This window comes from Tachysurus fulvidraco, chromosome 12 (genome assembly GCF_022655615.1).
Source record: "Tachysurus fulvidraco isolate hzauxx_2018 chromosome 12, HZAU_PFXX_2.0, whole genome shotgun sequence".
In the NCBI taxonomy this organism is placed as follows: Eukaryota; Metazoa; Chordata; class Actinopteri; order Siluriformes; family Bagridae; genus Tachysurus; species Tachysurus fulvidraco.
The window spans coordinates 13,832,742-13,850,433 of NC_062529.1; the positions used below are offsets into that span (position 1 = coordinate 13,832,742).

General features: G+C 39.4%; 1 protein-coding gene across 8 annotated transcripts in view; it reads right to left on the bottom strand.

Annotated features, from left to right (window-relative positions):
- Positions 1-2,610: 2,610 nt before the first annotated feature.
- Positions 2,611-17,692, bottom strand: part of kiaa0586 (KIAA0586 ortholog) — an 82,980-nt gene continuing 67,898 nt past the window's right edge. For 7 of the 8 annotated variants that reach the window (XM_047821111.1, XM_047821110.1, XM_047821109.1 and 4 more), the window contains one exon: positions 2,611-3,049. In XM_047821111.1, the coding sequence (XP_047677067.1) occupies positions 2,913-3,049 (137 nt within the window). In that variant the 3' untranslated portion in view covers positions 2,611-2,912. Of the gene's footprint in view, positions 3,050-13,100; positions 17,293-17,692 lie in introns of those variants that run through there. The other variant, XM_047821105.1, reaches the window with a different exon arrangement.

The following is a 17,692-nucleotide window of genomic DNA, read 5'->3' on the forward strand; positions in this document are numbered from 1 at the left end:
CGACTGACGTGGCAGATAACCAACCATTGACTGTTTTTTTGTACAATCAAAGGCTTCACTCAAAACTCTAAGGACTTTCAGTAGAGGATTCTTTGATGATTTTCTGTGCAAACCACTGACTCAGAAATGCTCTGTGTTTATAAAAAAAAAAAGAAAAAGAAAAAAAAGAAGAAAAAAAAGAAGTTCCATTCACATTTGATCCTTCAGTTTTCTTAAGTTTGTTGCTAGAAAAGTGCACAAAAGACACTAGACTCTTCCAAAGTCATGGGCAGAGCGCCTGAGTACTCACATCCTGCTGAAGAGTAACTGCTCTTATTTATCACTGCTTTGTGCAAACGGCTCTCATTCGTCAAAGCTTTTGGGTCCAGTAGCTGGAACAGATTCAAAGGCTTGCACAACTGCCCCAAAATCCTTTAAGAAAGCTATTTATCTTTTGCCACTCCCACAATTATGTGACAGACATATTGCTTTTTATCTCTAGACAATGCATCATTACTCTTCCCCATCTTTGCTTCATTGTATCCTGCTGTATGGTTTAAGGTTAACTACCTAAGGAGAAAACAAGATTTACCTAAGGAAGAATTCTGGCCAATTTCAAATGCTGTTGGTGTGGTCTACACTATTTTTAATCCTCACAGTTTTAAAGCATCTGTGCTTATAGATCATTTATTCATGAATCCTCAGTGCTGCTGTCATACATATGGATGACAAACAGGTGCTTCAGCATCAATTAAGCATTCAGTCTTCAGATAGACATGCAACACACACACCCACACACACCCACACAAACACACACACAGGTTTCTAATGAATGGTGGCCTTTAATTTATTTTCCAATATTTATTCTGCGACATTAGCATATTACCAAAACATCTCATTCACCGTTCCACTCTGCAAATCTGAAACCTTAACATATTCAGTAGATGGCTATCTGCTCATTAATTTTGCACTCGCACAGCGCTGACTGCTTCAGTCTTGATGAAGTAATATAAAAATGCAAAGATTTACACAGCCTCGCCATAACCCTGATTCACTTTCCTTCGGACTGATTAAATGAAGATTGCTCAATTTCTATTCTACTATGAAAAAAAAGGTTCATTTGAAGGACATCCTACTCTGACATCCTTGTCGTAGCTCACTCCAAGCTTCTACGCTAGCTGTAGTCTTCACGGATCTAAAAGTCTGTGGCCCACTCCCCTGGGTTTGAGAGGCCAAGCTGTCTGAGAGCAACAGAGAGGTGAAGTCTTTTTTTGGTGTCTTCCCAGTGTTCCATCGTGCAAGAGAAGAGTGGTCAATGTCACGCTCGATTTCCGCCAGCTTCCTGCCTGACACATCTGGCTTTGATAAACAGCTGGCTAACTGGAACTGAAAGGGGTTTTTTGGAGAGAGCTATAGGAGGAGGGGTGGATATGAACTGACTGCACTCTTGGCTCATAACCTAGTCTTTAGAAAACATTTAAGAGAGTGTGTGTGATATCAGGCCAGCACTGGGGTTTTTAAAGTGGCTGAGTCTCGTCTGTAGATCAGACTGATCCGGCCCGCTCCATCACTGCTCACTCATTATAATCCAATCAAACAGAACAAGGCTGGCTTTTCGTCAGAAGGCTGATTCCTTAGCGTTTTGGCTTTAATGCAGCACTCATCAAATACCAGTCCTATGAAAGAACATTTAATAATCCTTTAACAGAGTATATGAACAGAATTACAATCAGAGATCCAGAAAATATCAATTAAATATGTTTTATACTAAGAAGTTTTTCTTAAATCAGACCCAAGCTGCTCAGTGTCATATAGAATTTCTCTCTATGTAAGTTAAAGTAAAAAAGACATCAGTACCACAACCACATTTTATACAATTGATTCTGTAAATAAAGTATGTTGATAATAAGAAAGTTTATAGTGGTTTGTGGAGAACTGGTAAGTCTCACTTTACCACATGTATACGCTTATTTCCAGGCCTGTCACTTCCTGTCTCACCAGATCTTCTCCTTTTATCAGACTGGAGGCTGCAGAAAAGCTGTTAAAAAAAACAAACTCATTCCCACAGGGTCTCATGGTAAAGAACATGGCAGGGTATCACCCTCTTTCCTTCATGAAACCTGGAATAAGCAGGAAAATGTTCCTTTATTATGTATTATATTTAATATTTGGTCAGATAAAAAGCCTTGATCACACAGAGATATGATTCTATATGGACAAATTCACACCTATAGTTAGAAACTCCACTCAGTAATGCCTAAATTGCCAATGTTGTTGAGTTTGCTGGTGAAGACTTCTTTATTTTGGCTGAGCTGCTGGAAAGTAAACAGGATGCTCATTAGATGAGCATCATCACTGCAGCAGGCTGCAAAGCAACATCTGATAAACTGTACTGCTCTTTCTAGAATAATAATAGCCTGGCAGTAATGAGGTGCAACCCAGTCACGTAATGTAATGTTCTGCACAGCCATTACCACAATAGGGTACATGCCATGTAGCCACGTGTTTGAGAGCCAACACAAACTTTTGAACTGAAATAAACATTTCTGGAAAATGTAGTGATGTTAAATTAAGAGTGAACGTGAGTGGAAAAATACCACAATGTCAATGAAACAGATGCTAAACAACCAGTGATGTTTAGTATAAAATATTTATTGGTTTGAAAGTGCAAAACTGAGTAACCAATAAGCACATTTTCCTTTTCACACAATTAAAACCACCTGAATAGCACAGGATCACATGTTCAGGCAGATCTTGTTACGGCAAGTGTAGTGCCATAAAACATTTAGCACAACACTCTCCCCACAAGATAATTTCATCCTTTGACAAGGCACAGTGATAATTCACCCTGGTCCCACAACTCCACTCAGATAGAGCTGGGCTCCTGCCCACTGAGACCTGCAGGAGATCAGACAGAAATATCTCCACAGGTGCTAGAACATGTCGCTGAATGAGTCTGAATCGCCTTCTATAGTGCTGATAGTGGGAGACTGACTATCCCTTTGGCCAGACAGCAGCTGAACTGACATTAGCTCTAGGTCTCCTCCTGTTTGTTGAGCGCCTTCAGCTCCTGTAAGATAAAATGGAAAAAGTTAATTCATAATGTATCTCAAAGTGTGTGCAATATCAGAGCAGGGTGAGAACCATATGAGAACAATACGAGACCAGGCTTTAAAGATATGATGGTATTATCTGAAATATCTGCATTAAACTGAACTCAATTTACTGTATTTGGAATGTCATGTATCTCACAAAAAACATGCCAGCAAAGACAACTAATTCCCTAAATTGCCTTATTGGGTGGCAGAGATTGAGTGACATTTGCCTTTCGTGCAGTGTTCCTGAAAGGCTCCAGATCCACTATGACCTTGAGCAGCATAAAGCAGTTACTAAAGATGAAAGAATGAATGACCGATGAATAAATAAGTAATATTGAGAAAGCCAAGCTTAAATGATAGGGTTGATAGATTAAACTGGTTTATCACAATTCGTCATATTACGTTTGTGTCGTTCCTCAGGTTTGACCACGATTTTGTATTAGCCCAAATTTTAGATATTTGTTTTACTACACACACAACCGTTTATGGCTGTTTATTGCACCTGCTCATCTTTCCACCAATGCTATACAAGCTGTAAAACAACTCTTTCAAGAGGCTAAACAAACAGACATCATTTGTGTGGAGGAGGCATGACCTGGAGGCCACGCAGGCACTTAGCCTGATCAGTAAAGCGTATACGAATGGCACAGGAACACTTGAAGCCAGTATAAAAAGAGAGAGAGCTGTGTGACTGCAGACAGAATCCAGTGTCTGAAATCAGCTCTGATGTGGTAGAGACTGCTACATGGTGACAGCTGTTGAGTGTTTTACAGGCCAGAAAAGTCCCCTTTAACATATCAACATGCTTTTAAAAGACTCTGTGTTGATGTTTTAGAGGTATGAGACAATCAACAAAAGATGCCAAAAATGAGAGGATCTAAAAAGGTGTCGAATACATTACATTTAATTTAAGTTAATTCTAACTCACTAGATATGAGCATAGAGCATATTGCAATTCAGTTTCAGACTGCACAGATTTTGGCAAACCAGAAAACACTGGCAGGGAAGCCAGAGGAAATGGTTAAAGCTGGAATTATTCTAGTAGAAATAATCAATTTATTGGACGATTAGGAAATAAAAAAGCATAATGAATTTAAAGACAATTTTGCAAGCATGTATAGAAATAAAAATTATGAAGTTCAGGGAGCACATACAAATAAAACACTGATAAGCATCAATATTTTTGTGAAGTGTATTCAGCATGACATGTTTGTGTTCCTCAGCTCTGATATCCAGGATATATCATACTTATGCATAGCAGATCTCTGACACCTTTTTTGCTTGCATGTAAAAATAAATAAATAAACAAACTATGCAGCCAGCAAACCACAAAATACCTGGTTGTATGCATTTGGTTCAAATTAGGGTGAGTTCTGAAATTGGACAGAGATGTCATCTAGTCAACCGATATTAAATACTACATAGATAAAAGAGGGATCTCAAGGGATTAAGAGGAAAAACTTCATACTGTATAAAGACGTTAAAATGGCAAACACGGTAACTATACCCAGACAGCATGGCAAAGACTTCAGAAATGTTTAAAAGCTGAAACCAACGTAATTCCAGATCTATGTCTTTGATATAAACAAGGAGGGAGTGTGAGAAATGGTATTGGCAGAAGGTTCAGAGGAGAGTAAGGCCTCCAGGAAACACAGTCCACCAGCCATGAGCTACACACAGAGCTGTTTGCAAGGAGCAGATGGACAAAGTTCAGGCCTATTTCATAAATGAATATACTGGGGCAATAAACAACAATATCTAATGTGACTACAGCACCTCAGGGTGAAGGTGAGAGTGGGAAACACAGTGTGTGTGTGTGTGTGTGTGTGTGTGTGTGTGTGTGTGTGTGTGTGTGTGTGTGTGTGTGTGTGTGTGTGTGTGTGTGCGCTTATGAGTAAGAAGGATAGAGTGAGTGGGTGTTGGACTGGTGAAATCAGAACTCTTTGAAGATTGAAACAGATGAAAACAGCCTTCAGCTATTCAGATCCAAATAGGCTTGATAATGGTGACAGGGAGCATTAACTAGCATTCAATAAAATAGGCATAAATATATGTTTCTAAAGATACCTTTATAGCTCCATTAGAGACTATCATATAATGGAATGAAGGAGGGAGAGGAAGCTTATTGTTTGAAAAGATTTCCCAGTATCACTGCTTCAAAGAGGAGTCTCTTCCCAGGCAGCTGCTCACCTCTTCAGCTAGCTATGGCCTTTTTGCGGCTCCTCTCGAGACCGCCGTGACGCCCAGTGGCCTGCCAAGTGTTTGAAGTCTGAGTGCAAAGGCAATGATTTCACTTTCTATGTGGGCCTTAGCAAATATTCACAGCTGTGCGGAAGGACCTGAACAGCACAGCAAAGACATTCAGAGTAAAGCAAGCAGACAGACACTGCTGTGAACAGGGCGTCCTCAGCCGAGGAAGAGACCAGACACTTTAATAATTCTAAGATGGGCTCTCTGCTTTTCTAATTAGGAATGTGCTTATGAGTGTGTTTTGAAGTCTAAAACTGAGAAACATTTGTTTCCATTTTTCTTTTAAACTGACTCTAGAAGCAGCTATTCTGTAAACTTCCATTTGGAACAATAGGCCAGATGTTCACCCAGTTGTGCATTTGTGAACCTTTTGTGGAGAAACTACTATTAGATAAAACTGCAACTAATCATTATAGCTCTTTACAGAACACAATTAATCATCACAGTCCATGCTTTGTGGTGAAAAAGAAACAGCCCTCTTCATGTCATGGCATCCCAAAACCTTACTGTAGCTTTACTTGAGTATTTTGATGCCTGTATTTTTGGGTCCTTTAACTCCTATTAACTTCAGGTGTGAAGATGGTACCCAGACTCTTAACTATAAAGGCTGCATAGTGTCCAGGACCCTGGGGCCGCAAACAAGCCGAAACCATGGCTGTCCCCCTATCGTGCTGAACAAGTGGATGAGACGCCGTACATCTTAAGAAGTTATATAGCTGGGACATAGGCTTCCTGTTTGTCCTCATATGCTGTATACAAGCAGTTATTATGATAGACTTTCTCCTAGAGATATGAAAATGCTTCTTCACAGAAAATAGATGGTAAGTGCAGTGTTAAATTGATTCCCATGCTTTTACTGCTATTAGGAAACTCAAGGTTGTCTTTGAAGTGGCTGTGCAAATATAGCCTAATGTATGCCAGCACTATGTTTGAAACTTGTCAGGAGTTAGATCGAGGATATGACATGCCATTCCTTTAAATCAAAAATAGATCGGTGCTGCACCCACTTTGCATCAAGCAGCAGAGCCAGACAATAATGAATATAGAAAAAGATGTGCTGCAGATATCAAAAGATCAACTTTCAAAAAATGTTATCGGTATTTACAAGGCATGTGTGCATTTGGTTATTTCAGAGGTCATGTCATTCTATCCCTTTCCTGATCATACACCAGTTTACACGAAAAGCTGCTCACAATTTTTCCCGTATCTCAAAAGATATTCATGAGCAATTTACACACCTCTATCCAGAATTCAGAACAAACAGAATTATATATGCCAAAATGGACAGAGAAGCTGGTACTGAGGTTTCATGCAAAAGGCCAGGTGGTGAGAATTTCTCGTCTGTCAGCATAACTTTTAAATGTCACGCTTAGGATAAAAAGAAAAGATAACGCAGGTCAAATTGTCCAACTACTGGATGACCTTGAGGTGAGAAATTCCAGGTGCAACACCAAGAATAAAAGAAGACAAGGAATGAAAGACAACAGCAACAGCTGGACATGTTTCAAAGTGGTACGAGAAAGGTCTGATTCAATCCTGCAAGTGTGTTTAATATCTGATAAGACACACAAGCTTTCTGTGAAGCTTTCTATAGTATTCTCTGGAAAGACACCTGCAAACACTTAAGCATGTTCTCCACCCTGTTCCAAGCTTTCAGCGCTGACAGATGAGTCTACCCCACTCTCACTCTCACCCCCCTTACTCTCTCGCACTCTGCTCTTCTTTCTCTCCTCCTTTCTTTTCCAGCTTCTAGGGTGGGAGCGCAAGTGTGTGGGATTGTGGCATAAGACCGTTTAGTGCTCGTTTAGAGTTAAAGCCTGTGGAACGTTCCTCTTTAGTGTTTGGTGGACCCTTTTTGTTGTTGTTTTAACCAGCGCTCAAAAGCTGAGAGAACAGTTAAATGACGACAGGCACTGTGCTATGCTGAAACAATAAAAATGAGAATGAAGTCACTACAAGAATGACTTTTGCTGGAAAAACATGTGAAAACAATCAGGACATACCAAACTATTTACAGAATACCTTTATCCATGTCCGCAAAGCAGACAGCTGTGTCATTCGATTCTGAGAAAAAGATAAACATGCATGCAATAAACACACTAACCTACTGAGTTAAAACATTAAGCAGAGCACAAAGTGGTTAAAAATTGGCACAAAGTTTCTTTGTAAAATATCAGTTTTGAGGTTTGCTCCAAAAATGTATCTCAGGAGGAATCTTTATTTCCTGTTCCAGAGTTCCAAAGCACAAGGTGAAAAATACAGGCCACAGCTTAGCATAGAAACAGTCACAAAACACACACACACACACACACACACACACACACACACACACACACACACACACACACACACACACACACACACACACACACACACACACACACACACACACACACACACACGTGCGCACACACACGTGCGCACACACACACACCTCTATCACCTTCCCTAAAGGCATAAGTAGCCATGCAACAGAGAGACCTGCTCACATTTACACTCTTCCTACTACAAGCCAACACCAAAACATATCTGTAAACTCAACTCCAGAGAATAGAGCATACAAGAATTTGTCAAGTCATTTAAACTCCCTACACAATCATTGAACATAATGGATTCAGTGGGCATGCTTATGCTTTCTACTTATACTGGAGGTATTATAGGTATTGTATTGGAGCAGCATACAGATGAACAGAAAGCTCTAATATGGAAAGCAGATTGTGGGCAGTGAAAGAGGTAGTGCAGTCTCTAGGGACAAAGCATAGAGTTACAGAAGAGCTGCTGCTTGACCAGACAGGTAGCAATACATTGGATTTTGATACTCCACAGGAAGTGACCAATTCGTTAGCTGTCTAAAAGAATTCGATCTGGTTCAAATTCATTTAACAGTGCTTTGGCTCAGAGTATTTACCCAGAGATTACAGCATAGTAAGAAGATAGAGTGCAAGAAAATGCAGAATGTATCAAAGTTTTAACTGTAAGTGACCATGTGATATGGGCCTCAACAATATATTGTCAAAATACATCTTGAACACCTCATTTGGAATTGAGTTTTGTTGAGAAACCGTCAGAAAACTATTTGGAAAAGCTTGGAGTTTTTCCTGAAGGCCTCTACCTGAGCAATGGTAAATGCAAATGTATTGCACCTTCTTAGTAGTCCAAGACCAACATCTAATAAGAGAGGTAGGAGCAGTGGTGGAACAGTATGGTGTAGCAGGGAGAGAAGGAAAGAGTCAGGTCATACCTAGAGTACTGGGAACCGATCAAACTCACCTAACCAATAAAGACAGATTAAGTCAATCAAAGATCTCAATGTCTCATTAAACTAATCCTGTTCTCCTTGCTTGTTTACACCACTGATGCAAAACTGTATGGAGCACTTATTGAGCCATTGTGTTGCAAAATAACCACCCCTTCTTCTTTTTAACCAGGTTCTACCTCTGAAACTATAGAGGGGACACAATAACAAGAGCGTTAATTGAAAGTCAGGGGTCATGACCTTTCGATATATGGCCACTCAACCCCACCCAGCTCCCCGGAGAGGAAAGAGGCTGCTCTAGGTTAGAGGGAGAGGGGCTTGCATTTAGTTCAGAGCCAGAATTTTTGTGGAAAGTCCCTTCTGTTCTGTAGAACTCACTGATAAAGGTATTAGGGAAAGGCAGCTGTGTGAGTGGAAAACTCCGGCATGAGGAGTAAACATGATTTGCATTTAGCCAAAGAGTGCTTTCATCCACCCCTTCACTTCTCTTTACATGACCTGACATCCATACGGAGAGGGCCATGGACGGGAAAGTGTCCCTCAAAGCTCCCTTTATCTGGAGATGGTCAAGGACGATGTACACTACAGGCTTGAGAGAGTGCAAACCATGCATGAAGGACCAGAACTACCACATGGAGGGCTCAGTGGCCGAGGCCATGCCCTCGTAAAACGAGGTCAAGGAGTGGAGGGGGAGAGGGTCAGCCAGGCCATTGCTTAGGGTCAGAGACAGTGAAGGAAGAAATCTTATCCATCTTCATAATGAGGGAGGGGTGGCTTGTTTAAAAAGGGCCCTCTATGAGACAGGTAGTGTCAGTGTCTCTTCAAAGGTCAGTAATACTATTTCTGGAGAGCACAAGCCATGTCCCAATACTTCTTACAAGTCAGAGTCTGGAAAAGAAATTGAAAGTCCCTATGCATGGATTTGCTGACTGATATTTTGAAAGATATTTTGAGACAAAATAAGCCTAGCCTGAGCAGAGACTTACATAGTGGCATCATTTATCTGTTGTAACTCTCATACATCGACCTAGTCTCTCAAGGGAAAACCAAACTCTGCAGTTGTGAGCTATAGTTTTGGCAACATAGTGTAACAGGATATTCAAATATAAAACCTTCCACCCTTAATGCTCAGCATGCCTTTTTAAATAGGCAGTCCAATGCATTTAGCAGAAGTGAAATCAATCAGTTCTTATAGAGTAACATGCCAAAATGAGGCCACTCACTGAGCAATGCTGTAACCCACCGCTTTGTACTAATGGTTATTTTTAGAGAAGTGGGTTGTGTATCCCAAGAGGACCTGAGGGACCTTCAGAGACCTGGCTTCAGAAAAGATGGAGCAAAAAAGAAAGATTTCACACAGAGCAATTTCAATAAGGTCAAACCCAAAGGTGAAATGACTCTGAAATCAAGCGAGGGCCCTAAAATGAGGCACAAAGCAACTTTTGAGAAATATCCTTTAAAGCAATATATAATCCATATTAATAAGCCATTTAGCAAAAGGTCATAGCCTGCTTTAGCACAATGCTAAACCCAAAACTGAATTACATTCTATAAACACCACCACCTCAGACAAAAATCCCAATGTGTTTTTATTGTGCACTGTGAAAGACTGTGTTTGGAGACAGGAAGAAGAAAACGACCCAAAGTAATTCTGCTTACTGGACAAACTGCTGGGGGACTGACCATAATTATGATCAGACCACACAGAAGCTTGTTTAATCTCTTTTCACCACTATCATTTAAACATCACAGATTTCATTTCACTTTTATAATCATTTTAGCCAAAACCTATTTATAATACATTTATAAATGAGATGTTATTCAATTCTGACAGAAAAACACAAATATGTTAATGAGCTTCAAGAATTACACGGGGTGTACTTAACAGTGTTACGTGAAGCAAAAGCAATGACAAGATAATATATATATATATATATATATATATATATATACACACACACACACACACACACACACACACACGAATTAACTTAAAATAGTATCTTAGCTATTAAGATAGCATCTTTTAGCTATTTCTGATGATTCTTTCTGTAGCATTCAGTGACTTTGTCCTGTAATGAGTGTACCTTAGGTATGACTGGGAATACGAATAAGCTATAATCAGTTGAGAGGAGAGATGGAAACGAGGATCCATGGGCAACCTGCCCAGCATCTCAACCATCTGTGAATAGGGGTGCATCTGTTCATGGAGCTCTAATTATTAGCCATGGGGAGGAATGGGAAGAAGAGAAATATTTAGCATCGAGCAATATGCCAGGTATTTGCTTCTGACTGATACATTTTTGTGCAATTATCAATGTAAAAATAGTATTGTGCATTCAGTGTGAAATGGTATACAGTAGGACCAAGTTGTTGTTTAATAATGTTCAGAAAAGAAGGTGGGAACAAGCAGTGGGGACCCATTAGCATATGCGAGTATAATACTTAGAACAGAAACGCATGGGACATTTAGTCCACAGTTAGTATATATCCTTTAAAAACAGCACTGAAAAGCATTCAGTGGACTTTTTTAACACAAGAAGTGATATTCACAAGGATAAAAATATATTATACAAGCATGATGAGGTTGGGTGCTGCAGCAGATGCATTAAAATGCCCCAATCAACCAATGGTTCATTCAGCATACAGTTATTTCATCCTTCAGACTAAATTTGATTATGAGCCAGATGCTACACTACAGTATATCAACTCAGGGCAAGAACCCATTATAGCCTCAGTGCTCAAAGCTATTTAATTACCTATGATAAAATCTCAATGAAGTCCAGGAAAACTACTGATGCAATGATCCAATATCTTCAGAAGGTTAGACTATTATTTAGACTATTATCAAAAGAAGACATTGACACTTGTTCATCATTATTAAAGTTTTAAAAATAAAGAATACAAACAATGAGAAACACTAGTAGAAATGGATGTAATAAATATACAGACAAGGAACAGAAAAAGTCTTTAAAATGGCCCAGCTAATACGGTAGAGCCAGAAACAAGATGCAGCCAATACTTTTTCCACTAGATTTCACATATCTGTAATAACCATTCAGGTTTTCATATGTACAACTTCTGTATTCTCACAAATGCTTACTGAAAAACCTACTAGGAGATAATGTCAAATCCAGAAAACTCGAGACAAGCCCAGAGAGTGATGTGAGGAGGGACAATTACAGTAGAGGTTCCTAGTAGGGGGCTGTGGCTTGCTGAAGAGCTGGGCATATGTGACAACGCTGATGGATTCAAGATGCTGGTGTGAGCTGTGGAGAATTAGACTTGTCCCAAAGCTTTGACAGGGGGCCGAAGCCTGTTCCACACCATGAGGAAGATGGTGAAAGAGTGAGAGAATAACAGTGTGTGTAAAGAGAGAATAATAAAGTCTGTGTTTTTTTTGTTTGAGGAAGAGAGGTCTGGGTGCGTGTGAAAAGAGAGAGAGAGAGAGAGAGAGAGAGAGAGAGAGAGAGAGAGAGAGAGATTTATAATAATGTCTATGACAAATAGAGAAAGAGTGTGCCTTTGTGTGTAAGAGAGCAAATATGTGTGTGCATATGCTAGTGAGATAGATAGATAGATAAAGAGAGAGAGAGAGAGAGTGTGTGTGTGTGTGTGTGTGTGAGAAAGAGAGAGAGAGAGTGTGTGTGCGCGTGTGTGAGAGAGAGAGAAAGAGAGAGAGAGAGAGTGAGTTAATAATGTCTATGACGAACAGAGAAAGAGTGTGCCTTCGTGTATAAGAGAGCAAATGTGTGTGCATGTGAGATAGATAGACAGACAGACAGACAGACAGACAGACAGACAGACAGACAGATAGATAGATAGATAGATAGGGAGAGAGAAATAGTGTGTGTGTGTGTGTGTGTGTGTGTGTGTGTGTGTGTGTGGGTGTGTGTGTGTGTGAGAGAGAGAGAGAGAGAGAGAGAGAGAGAGAGTGAGTGAGTGATAGAGAAGATTAGTTGGCAGTGGGAGCAGGTCTGATAGAAACCAGATGAGGTGAGAGGGAAATGAGAGAAACAGAGCTGTTTGGGACAAAAGAAAAACAGCATTGGTTTAAGTGTAAAGAGGCCTCACTCCCTTTATCCACAAATGCACCTCTCTCATATACACTAACCTGAAACTCTGAACACACTTCTGCACTGTGCAAGAATGGAGAATAAATCTATTGTACCAGCATATGGCACAGGTTTAACACACACAGTTTCACAGGTGTAGGCTGAGGGCACTAATCTAATCAGTGGCTCGTCCAATAATACTTTAGCCTTTAATTACACATTTACCACAAAAAATATTATTTCTGGAATATATTAAAAACTATTGAAATACCGCAGGCTACCACTAGAGAATACCTTGCCTTATCTGATATAGTATTTAATATAATTTTTAAATATAGGCATTTACAGGTCCAATAATTAATGTTGTGCCATGTTTACAGCAAGTACATGTACAGAGGCATGATGACAGTGTAGAACTTTGGAGATGAATGGGGAATAAAAGAATCAGAAAGAAAGGGTGCATTTAGTTCTCCATATTTAATAACATTTATGTTAGGATTTCGGATGTCAGTTATTTCCACTAATACGATAGCGCTGCTTAAATCTGGTCAGAAGGTGCTGAATATTTGTGACAGTAGTGCAGGCTGTAATTGTTGTAACAGTTCATTCAGACACTCTTATATGGCACACATTCTACATAACTGAAGGCTAATAATAATCTGAGTAAAAATGGAAAAACTTTCTGTATGGTTTATGGAATTAGCTGTTTCAGTGCTTTATAGAAAGCTTTCTGCCATTACACACACACACACACACACACACACACACACACACACACACACACACACACACACACACACACACAGAGCATGTTTTTCTTTCACACAGCATGTTTTTTCTTTCATAACTGATTGTGATCATGTTAAATAGCCAGAGTCAGCTTTCACAACTTAAATGACAAGCTTCCTATTCCTACAGTCAAAGGGTCCGATAGGTTGAACTGTGGTGCCATAATTATTTATTTAATTATTTCAAATCTAAAAGTGATTTATTTTGAATTATGCCAAAGAATGAAATGCTTGAAAGAATCCTTGCTTTCTCTTAATTCATACCTTGTTCCTCAACTGTCTGAGTAATTTGAAAAGAGTTTTCAGTCCCATGCAAAAAACATCTGATGATCATTTTAATTATTTTGTAGTGCTATATAGCAATAATTTGTTCATATATTCCGTGACTTTCCCTTTTAGAGAAAACTTCAGAGAGCCAAAACAGCGCTGTCAGGAAGCTTGATGCACATCTGTCAACATATGTAGGCAGAAGGTCTCTAGTCTCAGCGTAGCTCAACTTCAAACACAGCTCAGGGCACAACCTCTCCAACCAAGGGCTGACTGTAACAGGAGAGCTTCCATTAAAGCTGCACTTCTCCACCTGGGACAGCAGAGCCAGGACCTTCTGGCGTGTGGCTTAGCATGACAGCCTGGTTCTGCACATCAAAGCCTGCTGTTCGACGGATAAATCCATGCATCTCTCTGGATGAAGAGGACTCAGGATGGTGGGGTGAGGGCTATTCAAACTCTCATTCACACTCCAAATACCATATTAGTTTCAGAGGATATCCCTCTCTCCTTCCTCCTTTCCATATGCCATTCATATGGCTTATCTCTACAGCTAATAAAACAGAGACATCTCTTTAAAGAGGATAGAAAAAGAGTTATGAGATGATGAATATAATACACCCCAGTAGTAGAAACATCCATCCATTCATAGGCACTGATTGATAACTAAGTACTATTTGATGTCATCATTGAAGAAACATGGTGCACATCATCCTGCAATGGACTCAGAGAAGTCAAATGCAAAATTAAAAATGGGAGCTCTCTTTTAAACTATAAAAAAAATGCAATAATGATTGCATTTATTAATAATGCATAATGTAAGATTCGGCAATTAATATTAGATGCTTTTTACTTGATGGAATGTAATTCTCACTTTTTTGTAGATCTGCTAAAGCAAGCAAGTGTGGTTGCTATTTGCCTTAAACTCTCTGAGGGCCATGCATATAAACATCAAACGTGCAGAATTCCTAACAGACACAACAAAATATATGTGATCTGGAAGAGTAATGTTGAATGCCTGATGCTTGAGTCTTCATGCTCTTAGCCCTCTGCAGCTGTTCAGAAAGAGACAGGGCACTACAGCTGGGCAGGCTGACATCAGCTTCTCACGGATCTTCATCTTACAGCAAATGACTGCACTGGGCTTGTTAAAATCAACACAACTGAAAACAGCACTTGTAGTTTCAACCTTAGATCGAACTTCTAACTTTAAGCCGGACAGCAGAATCAGTCATTATCTTAAAAAAATGGCTAAAAGACTCACCTCTTCTGTGAACACTTTACTAGTAATAATAATAATAATAATAATAATAATAATAATAATAATAATATACACATACACAAGCTCTTTTCACACTTCTACTCTGTGCACTTCTTGTATGGTAGCACTACTATTGTCTTCTGCTTGATATGTCACTTTGCTGGTCGTTTTGGACAAAATATTCTGCTAAATGTAAATAACTAGCTGTTAAATGACAAGCATTAGTGTAGGACAGAGACAGCCCCTCCTTCCTTCCATGAGATATTTCCTTAAATGTAGTCTTTAGTTTAGTTGTAGTTTTCTTTGGTGTAACTTTTCTAATTCTTTTCTCACGGAACATGTTCAAGTATTCACACAGCCAACAAAACTCTATATAGTGATGCCATATAATTCTGCTCATAACCACCTTGATGTGAAGCATGAGTATGTTAGAATTTTAAAGCCATTCCCGGAATATCAAATACCAGCTTGGTATAAAAAAAAAAAAAAAAAGTGATGAGTTTGGTGTATATTGCACCTCATAAAACATATTCTGCAAGTACGGTATGTTATGATTTTCTTTAAACATCTCAAAAGCAACATTCCAGAGTTTTACTAGCTCATAGCCCTCCCATAGCCTTTGGAAGAATCTGAAGTGGCTAAACCGCTCTGGAGAGTGTCCTGCTACTGACCTGAAAAACTAAAGTGAGGTGTGCAATCACTCTGTAACCATCTGTGACAGCATCTGTGATAATAAACATGAACTTGACCAAGCTTCATACTACACACACACACACACTCAAACCTCAGTGTACAGGGTACTTACCATCCTGTCAAAACAAGCATTTAAGATAATAATCAGTGGAGACGGCACTGCTGGTCTACAACAGAGGTGGAATGACAAACAAAATCCAAAAGATCACGCTTCTTTTTCAGAGTATGTTACCGTTAACAGGTGTGGGCAAAGCCTGAGAACCCAAGTTGAGAAATGGATCCTAACCATCTGCAGCTAAATACTTGGTTGAATTTAATCACTTCATGCCTTTGGGTGATTTTGAACAATGGTGTTTAGCTGTTTCATCTAATGCCATGGGCTTTATCGGTCAGCATAAAGGCAAACACTTTCATAGTGCTTTAATTACAACTCTTAAAATTATAATTATAATGCTGGAATTATAACTCCAGGCACATTCGTATCTCATCATTTTTAATCATTTGTTAAAAGAATATATATATAAATATCTCTCACTAGAGTTACATTTTCACAATGTACATTCACAATGTACAACTGCACTGGGGAGAAAACATGACATGCGGCCAAATCTAAGAACGAAGGGGTTGGATGTTCCTGACATTTTTAATGTCTATGGATATTTCCCAAAGCCGACCAAAGAAAATATTTTCTCAACACACAACAGTAATTCCAGATAAGCCAGTGTTTGTCCACTGTTATGTTTAGCATGAGAAAACCTCTCTCGCCATTTTCTCTGTTGTTTTAAGTGAATGGCATCCAGTGGACATGCTTCTCTGGCTTTGAGAGCAAGCAGCAATCTGGAGTCAAAACAATTAACAAAGAAAACATTTCATGACACTTGGGCAATACAATGTCCATGATGCTTTTTTTTTTTTAAATAATTCTATGAATTGAAAGCAATATGAGGCTTAGTCTGACAAAAACCGGATTGTTTATTCTGTGTTATTGCAGAGGTTTTGACCTATAAATTCCAAATACTGGTGCTGATTGGGGAATGGATGAATGTTTGGCAGAAAGACCAGCTTTGGTTTGGTTTTGGTTACATTGTCTGGTGGGGTTGATTATTGTTCCTTTATTTCCTGTTTTAATAGGAGAACACAGTACAATCCTAGACTTAACTTCAGACTTTTTCTCATCCTGTCTGCAGAGCACCAGGGGCCCAGGCAGCGTTGACAAACATGCGCCAATAGTGTCAACAGCTCTCTGCAAAATGCGCCACAAGGGAACATGCCACGTTTGTACTTCAAGCTTTTCAAGCATGGATTTAATTAAGAGATTACACTAGACATTTAATCACTGTAACAAAGTGCTTGTGATATTGATCAACAGTTTGTTACTTGACTATAAATCTGTATTGAGTCAAATGTACAGTGCTTCACTGCTAGATTCATGTATACAAACCAAAAATGGATTTAAATATTGGCCAGCAGCCCTAAGAAGACAGGCATCCAGTTTGGACTATGTAAATAATCCTCTCTCATCTTTGTTTAAAAGGACCTCCACGAGAAGAACCTAGTGCTGGGAGACACTGTGTCAGCTTGGGCTTTGGCCCCCTTTGTTTGTGCAGGACTGCTGTTGATGAAGAAACATGAGAGGGTCTTCTCCCTGCTGGTGCAGAGGAAAAACATTCAGAAATGACTCTTCTACAGAGCCATCTCAGTGTTAAAGGGCAGGCTGGTTTAAGACATGCCAAAATGTTAAATGTCTTTCGCTTCATTTTTAGAGGAAGTGAACATTTCAAGCACATGCAAAAACTCTACCCTGAAGCCACAGCTAGTGACATGTACATGTGCATAATTTTACCTAAATAATGAAATCCGAAACATTATCTAGGAACAAAAAAGCAAATGGAATTCACCATATGTAAATCAAGCTTAAATAAAGGTAGCTTTAGTCACGCCATTATAACAGTGAAGAGCCTGAAGAAGTGACAGTGGGGCCACGCACTGCAGCATTAATGACGGTGTCAGCAGAAGCAGCACTGCTGTGACACAGTACTGTATAC